We start from the raw sequence: 19878 nt of genomic DNA on the forward strand, positions 1-19878 counted from the left end.
GCTACCCTCCAGCACCCCCCATATGTACGAACATTTTCTGGAAGAACAAAAACAATTTTTCAAAAGAGCGTGGTCTTGACGCTGATAGGGGAAATTCCCCTTTTCGGGATTCAAATCACTGGAATAGCAAAGATAGTCTAGTTCCGAGTCCTCTCAACATGCCTATCATGAAAAATCCTGGTTTTTGGTGAGGTGCTATTAATACATGTTTAGGTCATCGAATTTACCTGGAGTCTAATTACAAAAACTATAAGTATAACTAATTTTGTAATTAAATCTTGACAATTCTCGAAAGCTCGGAATAGTAGTAGTTGGTTTGAATAGTTGGAGGGAGGAGATTGAAAATTTTGTTAAATATAATATCCTATTCTTTTCCATACTTATTTTGGAAATTAGACCCTTAGAAAGAGAAAAATTTGAAATTTTTGAGAGACTTTTTTCCCAAAGTCGATTATCCCCAAATTCTGGAATTTGTGACCCTTTGATAGGGAATCTTTTATTTTCGTGATTTTGGGACCCTTTCAAAGACTAACTTACGAATTTATTCCCCTTTGAGAGACTTGTGAGGTATGAGAAAAGGTACATATATGACTCACACATACCTGTCACCTTTTTTGCCCACGTGCACCTCCAGAGTAAAGTCTAGCGTGACATATTGCGAGTATACATGATTTCTCTACCTAACTCAAGATATTGAGCTTATCAAAAAGGGCAAAAAGTGGACAAAATAGCTGTTTCTGGCTGAAAAACACTACCTTGTCGGCCCTTTTTACGCCGGCCCTTATTGGCATTATTTTTAGGCTCTTGGCGTAATAAGGGCCGGTGTTAAAAAGGCCGGTATAAAAGGGGTCAAAATTTTGCAAATTTTACTTAAAAGTGGCGTTAATTTTGACCATTTTTCTCTATTTAAAGGATTTTGGGTATATGATTCGAAGAAAAAAATCATCCATTGTTTTACTCCATCATATCTAAAACTTCGCAAAAATCAGTGATTTTCAATGGAACTTCAACAACTTACTACTGAAAAATGATATTTTAATGTAAATGGAAGCATAGATAGCCATTCTAACAAATTTTGGCCTTATTTACGGCCCTAATTGGCGTAAGCGCAAAATCAGGTTGTGGCGTAATAAGGGCCGGCGTAAAAGAGGCTGGTAATAAATTAGGGCCGGCGTGAAAAGGGCCGATAAGTTATTTTAAGAGTCAATATCTTGAGTAAGGTACAGAAATCACCTATACTCGCAATATATTTTTAATCTTAATTTTTTGAGAACTTTCCAAAAATATACAACAGGTCTCTCTTTTCTCAAAATTAAATTTTGACCCTGATTTTTGCCTGAGACCGTTATATTTGTCCGAAAAACACACACCAAAGTGTCCGAAAAAAAATTGGCACCTATTATTTTGATTCCCCTACCCCTTAGCATTCCTAAAATGTATAACAAGTGCTTTGACTAAAAAAGACGAGCGACCTCGAAAAATCCAAAATATTTCCCCCCTACTAAATTTCTTTGATGGTTTAAATTTGCATGATAAACTTTGGCATTTCTCTAATATCTCTGTTTGTTCAGGAGTAAGTGCTTTGAAACTAAAAAATGGGGGAATTCCCCAAGAGTCAAGGCCACGCCCTTGAGATTCTAGTTCTAGTTCTAGTTCTAGTTCTAGTTTTATATTTGCATAAGACAAAAAATGCCTAATCTCGCAAATTCTACGTAAAAATACAAAAATGAAAAGGTTTTAAATAGCTAAGATCTTAAGATTCAGTGTTTAGAAATTGATCTCAAGTACAACGAGGGGACTGAGAACTAGCCAAACTTTGCCATTTAAAGCGTTTAAAACATTAAAATTGGGGAATTTCCCAAATTAGTATTAAGGCCACGCCCATTTTGTCAATAAATTTTGTCTGCAATTAATCATTGATTTGTCAGCTCTTAACATTAGGTGTTTAGAAAATGATCCAAATACAACGATGGGACAAGGAACCAGTCAAACTTTGCTATTTCAGTGATTTGAATCCTAAAAAAGGGAATTTCCATAATTAGCGTCAAGACCACGCCCTGTTGAAAAATTCTTTTTGTTCGGGATTGTGCCTTGACATGTCAGCTGGCATGATTAGCTATTTAAAAATCATGATAGCCATGTTGGACTGAGAACTAGTCAGAAAACTGTTATATAGAGATTTTGAATCCCGAAAAGGGGGATTTCCCTAATTAGCGTCAAGACTACGCCCTTTTGAAAAATCATTTTTGTTCAGAATTGTTATCCTTGAATCGTCAGCTGGTATGATTAGCTATTTAAAAATCATGATAGGCATGTTGAGAGGGCTGGGAAAAACTAGCCAAACTTTGCTTTTTAAGTGATCTGAATCCCGAAAAGGGGAATTTCCCTAATTAGCGTCAAGACCAAGCCCTGTTGAAAAATTGTTCCTTGACATTGCTTCCTTGCCTGATTTTTTTTATTTCAAGTCAATATCTATTGTATACTCTTTTTACAAAGCTTTTTCAAATCCCGAATTTGAGTCCCGAACACCGAATACCGAATCCTGGACTGGAGTAAATGTACCAGCATGATTATAGAATAAATAATAACCTTTTCTGAAATTTTTCGAATTTTGTTTTGGAAGCTGGACTTTTATCTCTTCGGTTTTCTTAGTACAGAACGTGATGATGGGATATTTCGTTATCAGTATTGCTGGCACGGAAAGTCGTTAAAGATTTTGACTTGATTTTACACAGATAATTGCATATTCCTTTGCTTATAATAGCACCAGCTGACATTGACCAATATACCAACCGATCTATGAGGGGTTTACTATCGGGTATATAATAGTCGTCCTCCCTCGCTTATTAATTTTTGGTAAAATCTTTTTGAAAGTTCTCTCTTTTGTCCTAATTCTGCGATATTAGCCTCCTTTTCAAAAATTTTCCACCCAGGACATTTTTATTCCAACCCCTCCCCCCGGCTATTAGGTACCCGAGAGTAGTTGTTTCTAGGTTATAAACTAAGCCTTATTGGAACAATTTTTAGCTCTTTTGATCCTGTACATCCCAAAAATGTTATCCCTGCCCTAAGATGTAAAAAACCTACCCGAAGATGTGACCCGAAAAGCTGCCCCAAGATGTAACCCAAATTGCTCTAAGATGTACCCACTTGCCCCAAGATGTGACATCAGAATAAATCAGTTGGATGATTTCTGGTGAATTTGCTGGTGGAGTTGATGGTTCTGGTGAATGTGCTGGTGGAGTTGATGGTTCTGGTGAATGTGCTGGTGGAGTTGATGGTTCTGGTGAATGTGCTGGTGGAGTTGATGGTTCTGGTAAATGTGCTGGTGGAGTTGATGGTTCTGGTGAATGTGCGGGTGGAGTTGATGGTTCTGGTGAATGTGCTGGTGGAGGTGATAGCTATGGTGAATATAGTCTAGAAGTATAAAACCTTCAACTACTCAAAATGGAAACATTAAAGACAAAACCCACAAAACAAAGAGACAATGCAAATTACAGCAAAAATCTAGAATGAACAAAACGCGCACAATAATATGAAATAAACCAGAGGAATGTAAAGAGATGGAAAAACAGCTTTTCTGATTACTCAAAGTTCAACGATGACTTCTATTGTTTAGGTCATTAAATGAAAGTAAAGAAAAGACGGCTCGCCATACAAATCGGACGGTTTCTACATGGTTTGACGATAAAAATGAAAATTAGTTTTTCCTTTTTTGCCGATTACTAGTTCAATTTTTTAAGAATAAGGAGCAATATTTTTACAAATGTATAGCAAAGGAAATTTTTAATTTCTTGTAAAACTGTCAGAAGTCGAGTAAAATCAAGATGAAGTTATAATTTTCTCGAGCTCTAGCTTTCCATATTACGGTGCGGTCATGATGCAGTTATATCAGAGCAAGAAGATATAGGTATACCTTTACGTATAGGAGAGGTATAGGTATACCTTTACGTATAGGAGAGGTGTACCCAAAATATAAGCCCTAAAAGTTTGCGCATAATCAGGCTTGAAACAAAAGAATTTTGTCACAACACGCTAATTATGCAGATTTTTTATAGCGACAACAAAAGAAACCTATTTACTCAACATGTTTTCCCATTGTTTTCAAGAAGCTGCTTTTCCATCTCTTTACATTCCTCTGAATAAACTAAAACGTAAAAACCACGGAACCAGCCGAAGAAACTAAAATAACAATGAGAAAAGAAGTAAACTTTCTACTAGACAAAGTTGCCCACGTTTCTCCCATAACGTTGGAGAAAGTATACTAGAAGAGAAGGAACTGGGATTGGATCGCCACTATCCAACCTTGTGGCTCTCACACACATTTTACAGTTCAAAGAATAAGATGGAAAGAGTTTGAAAAGAATGGAACTAGAAATCGGAAAAAGAAATCGGACTAGAACCCGGTTCGAAGCCCCGTATACCCGTGACCGCTCACCGCAAGAGCTGGTGAAAAGTATCGTAGTATCCTCGAAAAGTATCGTAGAACGAGCAATACTGAGAAGTTCACCAACAAAAGAGGAATAAAAAATAAATTCTGGCAAGTTGCTATTATCTTTATGTGGCATTCGGAATACGTGGAACTGTTTTCACGCTTGGGAGAAACCTCTGAAGATATGCATGAAGATATCCAAAAGTTTATCTGCAACATGTCCTCAAAGGAATGTAGTAACAAAACAAAGGATAAAAGACATTTAACTACTTACGTACAATAAATGAATTGATTAGATAAAAGTATTCTCTTGATATTTACAAATAACTGAGGATAGTAGCACTGATCAAATCCAGTACAAGCTCTACACTCAATCCGTGCCATAATATATTTGCACTTTTGTCGGCTAATTTACCTTTTTTCGAAAATTGAAGTTCGAGCGAGAATGTCAATTTCAGGCCCTCAACTTGATTTCATCGATTATTTCGATCTGGGAGGGATTTATTGGTTTCTAGGCTATATTTCAAGTCCTACTGGACCATTTTTGAACTTTTGGATCCTCAGATCCTATGGTCGTCTTAAGTCTAGCGTTAAAACTCAGAGTTAAAACTCTACCCTTCGAACCTACTTTAGAGCACTTACAAATCGATTGTGGTTTCAAAACACCCCGGTGAATTTCCCTTTTGTGCCAAGTATTTTGTCCCTGATTGCAGCAAAACAAGGCCGAGCTAAGGTAAAATCCTTAATCCCCATCCCCTGCTCCGGTAGTTTGAGGTTTCCCACGATGAGAACAGCTTATCAAATCTACGTTTGGAGATCGTGTTTTAAGAATCGTCAAAATTTACCACATCCTGCTAACTTTGATTGAAAAAAAGATGACGAGGGTTATCTTGAGACAAGATGGAATATATGGCCTTCCAGTCCTATCCTAGCCTGGATATCCAGACCGTAAACTATTTCACCGTCTAGTTTTTTATAATCTTTTCTCTGGTTTACGGTCTGGTCCAAGTAACTGAGCAGAATTTTCGCGGGGTTTACGATATTTTTCTATGCGCACGCATAATTTATGGAAAAAAGCTGACATTGCAAAATAATATAAACAAATGAAAATGACAACACAGGTTCATTTCTAAACAAAATGGCCGCTGGAAAGCCGGAAAGGAGCCTTTATAAATGTGGCTGATGTTTTGAGGTAGCTTAAAGTAGGTTTGAAAGTTTTTTTGAGTTTGTAAAGACGTTTTATAGTAAGTCAATTATGTGTGTCTGCCTGGGTTTACAAAGTTTTGAGATTCTGTCAACAAGAGTTCACTCACAGGCAGTATCAAACAAACTTAGTTGCACCAGACTCTAAGATTTTAGAAACTTTGTATGTTGAGGTAAGAGTTTTTTTTCTGAAATTTTGAGTCTGGATACCCAGGCTATTCCAGTCCCTGGAGATATTTTAGAACTAATTTTTTGTAGTTGCACAAAGCAATCCATCGTTATGGAAAGCGTTCATGCATTGATGTCGTCGATTTTAATGAGTACGTAAGTGATGATGAGGACGTGGGTGAGAATAGAGTGGATACTTTGAATTCTTCTGGGCCACTTTTGAGGTATTGGTCGAGGGTATCATGAACTGATTTGATGAATCACTGTTGTACAATATTGAGATATTTTATTGTTTTTGATTGACGAATTTAATACATCAGTGAAGAGGTTAAAGCAATATAGAGCTGAATATGGTCATTTCCCCCTTTTTTGAATGGCAGGATGCAACATGAAATGGACCCAAATTATCCATTCGCTTTTTTCTTATAGACCGCATGGATAAAGAGTTTCAAAAAAGTCTTATTAGTCATATTTCAGGGATTAAATTTGAAAGAATTGGAGAACCAGTGAAGCCTTCATCCGTTTCTCACAAAGATGACATCGTTGGAGAACAGACAGGTATGATATTGTTCTTGTTTACACAAAGGCATTTTTTGATGGACTTACATAAAATGTATCGCTGAAGAAATAGTTTCTGAAAAACAGCACTTAATAATCTTATACTCGATACATGATTCTGTAATGTTTCCATATTTTATCTCATATCTAAATTATAGAAAAAGCACAGTTACATTTCTTTCATGGTACAGCTACATTTCTTTCATGTGTACTTAGGAGTGTAAATTCTTTCTCCGCAGAAATGAAGAACGAAGTTTTCAAAATTTTTGAAGATCAATGCATTTGTTTGGAGTTAGCAGATGAAGGCGTGGAGTATAGCCATTGTCATCAAGTGTTTTGCCAGAAATGTATCGTTGGGTTGGATTGCCCGAGTTGCCGTCAAAATCAAAATCAAAATGTTAACAAATTGCACGAATGAGGGGTGTAAAGAACGACCAACTCGCTCAAATCAATTGTATACAATACAATTGAATGTCCAAACGATGGATGCGATCAAAAGTATCAGAAATTTGCTTCAAAGCAACACAAAAGGCAATGCGTGTATCGTTTGGAGGTTGGTATCGGATGTGGTCATTAATACAAGATGCTGGATCTGGCAAAACACCAGGATCAATGCTTATTTGTCGAACTTCCTTGTATGAATTCCAATTGTAATGATCGTTATCTTACGGAAAGATGAGAGCTAGTGTTTGCAAACAGCAGATAATACGATGTTCGTTCTGTTTCTTTTCCGATACCAGGATCCAAGTATTGCATCATATACAATCGACATCCATTACCAAGAAGCTGTCGGCCCAATGTCCTCTTTGGCTCCCAGTTCGTTTGGTACAAGTAGTCATCAACCGTGACGCGTGGCATGGCTAAAACAGATAAATGTAAAGATGGCACTTGAACCGAATATAAATTGGTATCTTCGGTGAGAATTTTGGTATCATTTATGACGTTATTACCACCTGATGACGTCATCATTATGACATCTCTATTATGTTCTTTTTATCTGACCCGGTAAGATCTTTTGGACTCGCCGATATATGTACAACCATGGTCGTGATATTTGAGAAAAAAGGGGAATCCAAAGGGAAGTTTTGAAACCACAATCGATTTGTAAGTGCTCTAAAGTAGGTTGGAAGGGTAGAGTTTTAACTCTGAGTTTTAAAATGAGACTTAAGACGTAGGACCTTAGGATCTGAGGATCCAAAAGTTCAAAAATGGTCCAATAAGGCTCATTAATATAGCCTGGAGGTCTATAAACCCGTGCCAAACTGAAATATCCAATTAGATTTAAGAGATGGCCCAAAATCGACTTTCTCGCCCGAACTCCAAATTTCGAAAAACGAGGAAATAAGCTTAATTCTCAATAGACCATGATGGTAGTATTACAGCCTTTATTTTTGGACATGTCGGGGGGGGGGGGGTGCGAAATTTTTTCCCGTTTTCTGGAAAATCCTCCACCCCCTCTAGTAGATACTTTATAACCACTGCCTTAGGTTTCGATAATTGTTTTCTCAGAGTGTTTTTCCATTGGCGGCTTAAGCTAACACATGACTAACGAAACGCCTATTAAAACGGATGTTGATGAAAAGAGATGGTTACACGTTTATGTTTTCTTTGAAAAAAAATAGTTTGTGCATTAGAAAATGCGTGCAAAATACAAAAGATTTAACGGTTTTCTCCCGTGTTGCAATTACTTTGGGAAATGGAATATTTTTTTGACAAGAAAAAATTTCCGAAAAATTAACGTGCAACGATCTCTTTTCATCCAAAAATTATATGAATAGTTTATGCTATTCATGGTTTTGTAAAAAGTGACATTAATCCTGTTAGCTTAAGCCGTCAGTGGAAAAACAACCCCTATGATATGTCTCAGTGGAATAGAAAGTACACTTTATGTTATGAGGAGCAAGCATTAACTTCCAAGCCCAAAGGGCTAGACTCAAGACTCTTGGATGGGAAATGAAGCAACGTCTTTCCCATCCAGAACACCTGCACGTGGTTTTTACACAAACGCTGGGTTGAAAGTAAAATCTATCCCTAGATTTCAAAAACAAAAGAAACGCTAGATACAATCCGTCGTCATGATTGCAGCGCGTTCTGAATGGGAAATACTCTTGTCTCCCGAATAGACGCCCCCCGCTAATTGTTAAGAGACAAAAAAACCCATCCCCCCCACTCTTATTAAGACCCCCCGGTAATTAAATTCGAATAATTCAATATTTTATTACAGTGTAGATAGACCTTAAACTTGTTAAAATTTTCCTTTTTGTTAGTATTGCTTATTTTACGTGTTCATTTGTTAGTTTTTTGTTGTTGAAATTGAGACCAGTTAGAAAAAGTTCAGTCTTCAAATTACCCCCCCCCCTATTATTCCATCCCCCCGCTTATTAGAATTTAGAAAATTTTCCTACCCCCCTGCTTATTCGGAACCCCCCCCCCACCGTCTATTCGGGAGACAAGTGGCTTCATTTTTTTGCCTGAGAAAGGTTAGAGATTCTACTACCCAATGGGTGCAGATGTTCTTTTGATCATTTTACTTGTTCCTACAATATAAGGTAATTATTAAATCTAGTCAGCTCGTTTTCTTCTGCATATTTTTCTCTATTTTGTTTACCTCTTTCTAGTTTCTTTTTAATCCTCAACATTGTTCTTTTATCCTAATGATTGTCCATCAATACTCTCGGGTACCTAAAAGCCGGGGGTTGAAATAAGCGGGAGGGGGGGGATGTCCTCGATGGAAAATCTTTGAAAAGGAGGCTGACATAGCAGAATTAGGACAAAAGAGGGTACTTTCAAAAACAATTTCCCAAAAATTAATACCTTAAGGGAACTTTTTTTGGCGGGAACTAGTTTTGACGGTCAGCAAATATCCTAAAATAATTTTAATTTTGGCGGGAACTTATTTTGGCGAATAGTGATTTTTTTTAATTTTGGCGGGAACTAATTTTGGTGGGAACTAATTTTGGCGAATGACAGCGTAAATCAAATCTCTTCCATTTTGAACAATTTGATGAATTTCAATGGTTATTTAGGCAAGGAAACAAAAAATTTATTTTTGGAGGGAACTTATTTTGGCGAGTGAGCAAAATATTTAATTTTGGCGAAGTTCGTCTAAATTCGACAAATCCGCCAAAATAAGTTCCCTTAAAGGGGGGTGTTGTGCGCAGATATGTAATTTCTGCGCATATATGTAATTATTTTGCGCAACTATGTAATTTCTGCGCAAATATGTAATTTCGAGCTGCGCAGATATGTAATTAAATTTCTGCGCAGATATGTAAAGCACGATCTTTAAAATCAATGGTACCCCCCTTGATAGATTTTACCATTACTTTTACCTTTTTAAGACTTAGGTATTTTAGCTAATATCTATCAAATACAAGAAGTAATATCTTCTAAGCATCAACTTTATAAGAAAAATATCCATAACTTTTGAATGAAATAGAATAGGGCCTTAAATGAATATAATTATTTTTCTTGTAAGCATCATCTTTATAAGAAAATGATCTATAACTTTTCAACCACTAAGTTTTAACTTTCGGTGATTGGTTCTTTCAAAGAAAACATGGAATAGCGCCTAAAATGGATATGACTATTTTTCTTGTAAGCATCATCTTTATAAGAATCAAAGCAATAACTCTTGATACACGGCCATATACCTTTTGGTAATTAGTTTTTAAAAAGTAAACAAGGAACGGCACATAATATAAGCATATTCATTTTTCTAATAAGCATGTACTTTATAAGAATCAAATCAATAACTCTTGATAGACTGTGATATACCCTTCGGTTGTTAGTTTTCACAAAGTAAATAAGGGATGGCGCATAATATGTGCATATATTTATTTTTCTTATAAGCAACTACTTTATAAGAATCAAAGCAATAACTCTTGATAGACGGCCATATACCTTTCGGTAATTAGTTCTTACAAGGTAAACAAGGGACGGCACATAATATGACCATATTTATTTTTCTTATAAGCATATACTTTATAAGAATCAAATCATTAACTCTTGATAGACTGTGATATACCCTTCGTGTAGGGTGAACTGCACCCTAATTCAATTAGATTTAATTACTTTTAACAAAACATTCAAAATACAAAAAGAACTTATACTTAGGACAATTATATTTTTTATTGCATCGCAAATGACTTGTATTTATATTCCCTAGGCAATTATCGTAGGCAATTATCGCTAGATATTATATCAATTTTTTACAATTTCAATTCAACTCAATCATTCAATTCTGAAACTTACACAAGAAGGATGTATGTGGAAGATGTTGAGATGCGTTTTTAGATACAAGTTTTAGAGTTCAATATTTCAAGTTCAATCTTTTATCAATCATTTCATGTACCTGTATTCACTTGCCTTCAAATTTGGCATGTGGCTATCCGGTACGTTTGCCTCTTTGTTTGCCTTTCTTGGTTTGCCTCTGTGCCTTTCTTGTTTGCCTCTTGTGCCTCTTTTGTTTGCCTTTGTGTCTTTCTTGTTTGCTTTTTGTGCCTCCTTTTCATGCACATTTAGGTTGGGTCCGGTTTAGGTCTGGACGTTAGGCTAGGTCATTTTTAGGCATGTTTTTTGTTAGTCAAATTTAAATTCATTTATTGCATTCAATTATTGTCAATAATCAATTTCTCTAGTTTATTTTCTAATTGTAATTTTTCAATCAATTTTTCAGTTTGAACATAATCAACCAGTTACAAACGGAAGCTGACTCCGATCTTTGCTCAAATTCCCCAACATTCAAACGGAGTCCTACGTCATTCAACGGGAACCCGCCCATTCAATTTCAAACACACGGAATCGTTCATCAATCCAAGCGAACATCCGTCTTATCAATCGGTGATCCATTCAGTCAATTTGGTGATCCACTCAACAACGTCCACTCAACAGGAGACCTATCAATTTGGAATCCACTCAACCGGACACACCCAATAATTCACATAACGGGGATTCAACATGGCAATGAACCTGTGAAGAACAAAGATGAGTTATATAACTATAAGTAGTCACGGGTCACGTGATTAGCACGTGACCCGCTCTTTTATTTTTTACAGTCCTCTTTTGTATTTATATTTTAGTTGCTCGGAAAGACTCATCGGAGACGGTCATAAAGACCTATACTATCTCAAATTATTAGTCTGAACATTTTGGTACACACGAACCGGATATTAAAAACAAACAAGAATCGCAAAATTGCGACTAAATATTTCCTTAAAAATGAAGGTCATTATTGACATATATAAAAAAGCACACATAATAAAGTATACATATATATTTGTCCAGAAAGAACTGGCATGTTGTTTGCTTTGTTTTGGTGTTTAAAAATATGTACTTATCAGTCCTAAAAAAATTTGAATATAATCAGGGCAATAAGTCTGGTTAAATGTTACTTTATTCACAAGATTTAAGGATTACTGAAAAAATACTACTGCAAATGAACTAAACTCAAAAACTAAAACTTTACAATAAATTTACATTACGACAAAGTAAAAATCTATCTTTAATAGCAACAAAGAAAAAAATGTGGCTCAAAGTTTTAAAGCATTTAAATAGCTTGTAAACAGTAGAACTTTTTTTAAAGAGGCAGCCATATTGAATAATTATATGTACTCCAGCATAAAAACAATGATACAGCCATGCATTACTGTATCATGCATATTTTAAAAATTATGCATGGCTGTATCATTGTTTTTATGCTGGAGTACATAATTATTCAACATGGCTGCCTCTTTAAAAAAAGGTCTATTTAGTTCAGTAGGTATAGAGAATTCAAGATTTGAAAACAGACACTGCATTGGTTTACAAGACTAGACTAGAGAAAGATGTCAACCATCCACACGGTTCATGAAAAAAATAAAGTATTTATCAAAAAAGGTTCTCTTTTTTTTGGTAATCAATACACCGTTTAACAGGTGTCGGTTGCGCACGCGTATGAACAATTTTCTATTGTTTTGATTTTGGCAACCACAAGAAACTTCACTCTCCCCCGTGAAAAATGGTAGGTAAACATCCACGGTTCTCATAAGAAAACCCAGCAGAGAAATGGTAGGTAAAGAGCTCCTTTTAATCATAACTTCTTTTCCTCTTGATGAATTTTTGTGAAATTTTCAGGAGAGATACATAAAATTGTCATTAATATCATGTTCAAACATCTAAAACATTCTCTTTAAAGGAAGGAAAAAAATGGCAATGTTTACATTTCTCTAACCTTCCAGCCACAGTACTAAAGTGAGCATTTTTACCTACCGCCTCTACGGTGGAGATGGCGAGACTGTGAAACGGTGTATTCCAACAGACAACAATCAATATACCGTAACAGGATCCCACGGTGTAAACATTATCAACCAACAAAACCCACACCACCAAAATTGTAAAAATAAGTCAATATAATTTCTATCAACAATTTCTCTTAAAATGTTTTTTTTCCAACATTCTGACTGTCTGATACCAATCATGGCTGGAGTCATCATGTGTAAGAGTGACTGTGTATAACAACAAAAGTTTATTGAAAATCATCCCACGGTCATGGTGAAGCTAAAGATTTATTCAACCAAACAAAACTGACGCCAAGTCAAATCTGTCGCTTAAAAATTTCCATGAAAATTACAGGTGTTCAAAGTTAGAGGTATCATATGTAGAGCCAGCAATACATGAAAAGTCATTTGCTATCCCATTTGCCATGAGATATACAAGTCAAGAAATCAAACAATAACCAACAAATCATGTCTCTTCACTTTCATGTCACATCATTGTGTTTATATGGGGTAACCAGAAAGTCAATCCACAAGAACAGCCATCTTTCTTTATTATGGAGTGTTCCAAAACTATTAGTATGTTGTTTGAAAGTAAAGAAACCCACACAGTTTGATTTATTTTAAAGATTTAACTTGGTGAAAACAAACTGCATCTTTCTAGCAAAAACTCATGTTTCAACCTGCTACATAACAATTGCCAGTCGGGTCTGCTACTAACATGTAATAGTTTTATTATAACCGGGCTTGAGAATCCGTAAGGAACTTGTAACGTATATTATATATATAGTTTATCAGTCGACTCGAATCATGATACATTACTTATACTTCACTGGGTGCATTTTTCGCTGTGAAATTAAAAACGGGCGTCAGTCAGGGCGTACGGAAGGCGTTTTGACACGGGAAATTATGGAGAAAGCCCGTTTTAACAAATATTTCCCTTTTGGAAAACGGGAAATATTTAAAAATAAAAGTAGAGAAATTATAAAGTATAAGAAATTTATTTTATGGTTTGGCTTGTTACTTTATGGTTTTGGTTTGTTTTGATTTCATGGTTTTGTTTTCTGGATGTAAATATCGAATGTATATAGTTTCACGAAGAACATTTTGGTCCAGAGTTTCGTTGTAAAAAGTTGTACATAATGTCGCTTACCACTAAAAAGAGAACACGTACCGGCTGTTTAAATTTCATGAAAAATTATTTCGAAGAGCTTGAGGCTTCGATCATTGCTTTAAAAACTGTTGATGAAGATACTTTGATTGATTGGAAAATAAACAAACTTTATTGCAAAACAAATATAAGAAATATTTGGACCTTAGTGAACAAATTGGAGAAATGCTTGAAGAAGACGCTGACTATATTGCCGATCGGAACAGTGTCGACCAAGAAGAGGTGAAATACAGTAAGAAACTTTTGGTGTTGAAAAACTTTATTGCAAAACATAAGAAAAAGCCAGAGGCTAGTGTAAAAGACAGTGACTCAGTTACAACAGATTCAGAGAGCAAAAGAGTACCGGTGAAACTGCCACGTTTCGTCATTAAAGGGTTCAGCGGTGAACCTACAGAATATGAAAGTTTTAAACAATCTTTCACGGAGGCGATAGACAAACATCCTGATCTATCTGCCATTGAAAAAATGAACTATTTGATTAGTTATCTCTCTGATGAGGCCCTAAGATGTGTGAAAGGCCTGCAGTTATCTCACCAAAATTATGAAACTGCAAAAGAAATGCTCGAAAAACGTTTTGGTAATAAACAACTTGTTATTAGCTCTCATGTCAAAAAACTGTTAGACTTAGAGTTTATTGATTCGAAAAATGTGAGTCTGCTTAATGACGTGCCCTACGTGCCCACGTGCCCTCATTTTTTTGACGTGCCTTCGTGCCTTACGTGCCTTCGTGCTCGCGTGCCTTACGTGCTCAACGTGCCTACGTGCTCGCGTGCCCTCCGAAATTTTACGTGCCTGACGTGCCTACGTGCTTACGTGTTTGCGTGCCCAAAGTTTTGACGTGCCCTCGAATTTTGACGTGCCCTCAAATTTTGACGTGCCCTCAAATTTTGACGTGCCCTCGAATTTTGACGTGCCCTCGAATTTTGACGTGCCCTCAAGTTTTAACGTGCCCTCAAATTTTGACGTGCCCTCAAATTTTGACGTGCCCTCAAGTCTTGACGTGCCCTCGAATTTCGACGTGCCCTCGAATTTCGACGTGCCTTCGAATTTTGACGTGCCCTACCTTGATGATTCATTATCAGAAGACATTTCGTCCCTCTCCTATGAATTCTTCTGTGAAGTTAAACTGTTCCTCGTTTTGCACACAAAAACCGCAAAAAGTCGACACAAAAGAGTAAAAATCAAAAATCACTGTATTTACTTATCATCATATTGAGTACACCACACGCTTCACAGCTTTTAATAAGATTGTCCTTGAATATATTCGCGAAAGCCATCGTTTTCGAATGTCGCTTATTTACACATAAGAATATCGTTGATTTACTATTTTCTTTTTAATTAAAAGTGCAGACACAGACAATTTGTATAAGAAAATGTGGTGTTTAAAGAAACACAAACTTTTCTTTTTGGTCAGCGGATTTAAGGTTTTCAGCGTCACTGACTTTATGATAAAGTGGAGACAACATACACCATTTTTTAATACAAATTTCCAAAAAATTGAAATCTTAAAAAATTCCTTCCTATTTCAGAAAGTTCTTATATTATAATTAACACTATATCCCCTAACTTGAAATAAAAAGAGAGCCAGCTGATAAAAAGTAAATAGCATGCGTCTCACGAGTCTGCTAAATTACGTGGGTTACGTGCGTGTCGTGGGTTCGTGGGTCCGTGCCTTCGTGGGTGTTCGTGGGTTAAAATGTCTCGTGGGTTCGTGGGTTCGTGGGTCAAAATCGCTCGTGGGTCCAAATTTTCCCGTGGGTCCAAAATTTTCCGTTGGTCCGAAATGTTCCAAAAATCCCAATACTGTAAGATCGTGTAAGATATGATATTTTAAGCAGCGAGAGCTGTAAACATTGTTTACATTTCGCTGTTTCATATCTATTCTTAAATCCATCATCTTCTAAGAACAAACTATATAAGAACATAAGGCTTCGAGGCCCAAAAATTTAAGAACATTCTAAGAACATACTAAGGCTTTGGAGACTTAAAAACATTCAATTTCTTAAGAAATTACATCAAAATGCTCATAAAATGCTGAAATTAAGAACATTTTAAGAACATTTTTAGGCTTCAAATCCGAAAAACTAAGAACATCCGAAGGCTTCCAAAATTTTTGATGTTCTTATAAAAAAAAAAACGTGTAGTGACAATACTGTTGTTAATTTTGACAATACGTTAAAATTTGAGGGCACGTCGAAATTTTAGGGCACGCCGAAATTTTAGGGCACGTCGAAATTGGAGGGCACGTCAAAATTCGAGGGCACGTCAAAATTTGAGGGCACGTCAAAATTTGAGAGCACGTCGAAATTTGAGAGCACGTCGAAATTCGAGGGCACGTCAAAACTTGAGGGCACGTCAAAATTTGAGGGCACGTCAAAACTTGAGGGCACGTCAAAACTTTGGGCACGCAAGCACGTAAGCACGTAGGCACGTCGGGCACGTAAAATTTCGGAGGGCACGCGAGCACGTAGTCACGTTGGGCACGTAAGGCACGCGAGCACGAAGGCACGTAAGGCACGTAGGGCACGAAGGCACGTCAAAAAAATGAGGGCACTTGGGCACGTAGGGCACGTCATTTAGCAGACTCGAAAAATGTTAAAGGTTTGCGGAATCTTTTTGACAAAATTGAAACTGAGATAAGAAGTTTGGACTCTTTAGGTTGCGACAGTACAACTTATGGGACAATGCTTATCCCAATTATTATGGAGAAACTCCCTCAAGATATAAAACTCGTTTTATCCAGAAAATTTGAAGATGTCTGGAAATTGACAGACATTATGAACGAACTTGAAAAAGAATTGTGTGCTAGAGAAAAAGTTTCTTCTGAAGAAAATTTGCGTGATTCAGGTTATACTGCTCAATCTCTCTTCGTCGGGAGGGGAGGAAACAGAAATAGATATAAAAATTCGGGAAATTCTGGTAACTCTGATCAAAAGGAAAAGAGAAAACTGATTTATTATGCATATTCTGTCGGCGGGATCACTACTCAAAAAACTGTGATATTATTACGAAACCCGAAGTGAGAAAGTCAATTTTAATGAAAGAGTCTAGGTGCTTTGTTTGTATGAAAACTGGACATTCAGCAGGCAAGTGCAGGAAAAATTGGAAGTGTCAAAAATGTCAAGGTAGACACAATACGTCAATTTGTTGTTATCAGCCCAGTCAGGATCAAGAGAAACCTCAGGAGGATAAGGACAGTAAGGACTCTGAGACGAAGGAACCCAAGAAAGTAACTGCTAACATCAGCTATACGAAAACAGCCAATCCAGTTTTGCTTCAAACAGCTAGAGCCCAAGTCAGCTCAACGGATGAAAAGAAATCAGAGAATTTGAGACTCATGTTCGACACCGGCAGTCAACAAAGTTACATTAGCAAGGAAGCCAGAGAACGATTAAAGTTACGTACAGTGGGCAAGAAATCGGTTAACATTATGTCATTCGGAAACAAAACGGAAAATCTTGAACTTGATGAAGTTGATTTAGCTGTTAAAAACCAGAAAGGAACTTTGAATATTTACGTACGTGCTCTCGTATCAGACATCTGTTTACCGTTAGAGGATCAAGTTATCAATTTAGCCCAAAGTAAATACAAACATTTACAAGATTTGAAATTAGCAGACCAGAATCCCGACAATCTACCGTTACAGATAGACGTGTTGATCGGCTCAGCAGATTATTGGAACTTTATTGGTCAGAAACAGATACGTAGTCCAAATGGCCCTACTGCTATATCGTCAGAACTCGGTTATGTTTTGAGCGGTCCAGTTGAAGGAGGGGGAAAGATTAAAAGCTCCACCGCAAACGTTGTTAGTACTCATTTTATGCGAGCAGTGCAAACAGATCGAACTGAGGATAAACTTAATGATCTAAATAAAGCTTATGATACTGATTGGAGAAAAACTTTAACAGAGGAGGATATAACTGTTTTACAAGATTTTGAAAAATCGACTGTTTTCGAGGAAGGAAGATATCATGTTTCACTTCCTTTCAAAGAAAATTCTGAACCTTTGGGAGATAATTACAGAACCGCTAAAAAACGTTTACAACACCTGCATGAACAGTTTTCGAAAGATAAACAACTTTTTGCAGATTATGAGCAATTTATAAATGAACAAAGAAACTTGAAAGTTATTGAAGAATGTGAGAAATATTCTATTGGCACCTCCCATTATTTAAGTCATCGTGGGGTTATAAGAACTGATAAACAAACAACACCCCTTCGTATTGTTTTCGACGCTAGTTGCAAAAGTCGAGTGGGCGGACCCTCTTTAAATGATGTTTTGTATACTGGTCCAACAATAACCGCTCCTCTGTTGGACGTTTTGATTAAATTGAGAGCACATAATTTCGTTATTTCCGGTGATCTTGAAAAAGCATTTTGGCAAATCGCATTGTTTGAAGAAGATAAAAACTTTGTGAGATTTCTTTGGTTCAAAGACACCGAAAATTTTGACTTCGAAAACTTTGAGAACAATGAACTTATTGAATTACGATTTACACGTGTTATTTTTGGTTTGAATTCCTCGCCCTTTTTATTGCAAGCGACACTTCAAAAACATATCGAAACCCATTGTGAGGATGATTTGAAAGAAACTTTGAAAGGAGCTCTTCATGTTGATGATCTCAATAGTGGTGCAAAAACAATCAAACAAGCTGAATCTCTTTACCTCACCGCGAAGGAGTGTCTTGAGAAGGGAGGATTTAATTTAAGAAAATTTCGTTCAAACAGTCATTGTGGTCACACTAGAGATTTTAATTTTTATAAAACCGGATAACAATAGGTAGAAGCAAAATTCTTTTCAGTTACGATCTCAAATCAATTCCGGTCTGAAAAGTTTTGAGTTTTTTCTTCTCTTGCCCAAGCCAGACACAAAAGACTTTATTGTTTAAATTTTAAAAAATTTTCGAGGTGCCCCCGAGCTCCTCTTTTCTGTTTTGAATTTTAAAACAATGGACCTCTCAGAAAAATGCAAAATGCTATCTGGTTGATTTCATTGTTTCCATAAAAGAAGTAGTGTATCATTCATACAGAATATAATGGGGTGGGTGTGGTGATATAAATAAACGTGAGAAGATTTCTCTCACACAAATCATTTCAAAGAAAGCTGTGCACTGTTTCTGTGTGCAAAGTGTTGAGTTTGTGAAGCGAAGCAAAATGAATTATAACAATTATTGTGGTCCAGGTTACAAACCTGCGTATTATCCTGTACCAAGTCACCTTAACGAAATGCCACCAATGGCATCACAACAAATGGTATTTTCACAAATACCGCCGATGCAACCCTTTCCACCTCAGCAAATGGTACCTCCAATGTTTCCACAACAAGTCGTTCCACACCAAGCTCCTCAAACACAACCTCAACCAAAGAAAATTCGTTTCACCAAAACAAAAACATATACTAATCACGCAATGGTGCGAAAATTTCAACGAAATTCAATCAAGTCGCTGTAACCAGGTTTGGCCGGACATCGTGAAAAAAGTTTCAAAGCATGGACAACCGAAAAATCTAAATCAATGCAAGTAAAAGATATGGGGAATGAAAGACAAATATCATAAATGCAAAAAGCTCATGAACGAATCAACTGGTGGAGCCGCTGTTAAAAAGTGTGAATATTTTGATGATATTGACAAAGTGTTATCCGACAGAGATGTTGAAAATCTACCTGAATTTTTTGAAGTCGGCGCAGGAAACGAGTCAGAGCCTTCTGAGAACTTTGATGTAACCACACCACCAGCAGTTGAGAAAGATGATGCGTCGGGCATTGAACCTTGCAGTGCAAGTTCAGCTATCAAAGAAAACTTATCGAAGAAAACGAGACACAAGATGACTTAGATAGTTCACTAGAATATGTGAAACAGTTAGAAACTGACGTGCGTAAACATTCCGCCAAGAAAGTTCCAAAGAAAGAAAAACCGAAAACATTCCAGGAACAGCTTATCGAAATGCAAAAGGAGCAAATTAAAGTTTTTGAGAGAAGTGAAGAAAACTTTCAAAAATTTCAACTATCAATGCACCAAAAACAGCTTGAGGCTGAAGCCAAAGACAAAGAAAAAGAAAGAGAGTTTTTCTTAAAATTGGACAGATATTTGCC

At 36.5% G+C, this 19878-nt stretch overlaps 1 protein-coding gene and 1 long non-coding RNA gene across 2 annotated transcripts; both read left to right on the plus strand.

Moving 5' to 3' along the window:
* Window positions 1–10484: 10484 nt before the first annotated feature.
* Window positions 10485–11478, plus strand: LOC136804989 (uncharacterized). The gene is made up of 2 exons (XR_010846323.1): window positions 10485–10755; window positions 11040–11478. It is a non-coding gene; the product is annotated as an uncharacterized lncRNA (long non-coding RNA).
* Window positions 11479–13951: 2473 nt separating this feature from the next.
* Window positions 13952–18560, plus strand: LOC136804882 (uncharacterized). Its single transcript, XM_067061393.1, has 2 exons — window positions 13952–14434; window positions 16944–18560. Exons 1-2 carry the CDS (start codon window positions 13952–13954, stop codon window positions 18558–18560), a joined length of 2100 nt encoding a protein of 699 aa, XP_066917494.1.
* Window positions 18561–19878: the final 1318 nt, after the last annotated feature.

Source organism: Clytia hemisphaerica, unplaced genomic scaffold, assembly GCF_902728285.1.
Source record: "Clytia hemisphaerica strain Z4C2 unplaced genomic scaffold, Clytia hemisphaerica genome assembly, whole genome shotgun sequence".
Taxonomy (NCBI): domain Eukaryota; kingdom Metazoa; phylum Cnidaria; class Hydrozoa; order Leptothecata; family Clytiidae; genus Clytia; species Clytia hemisphaerica.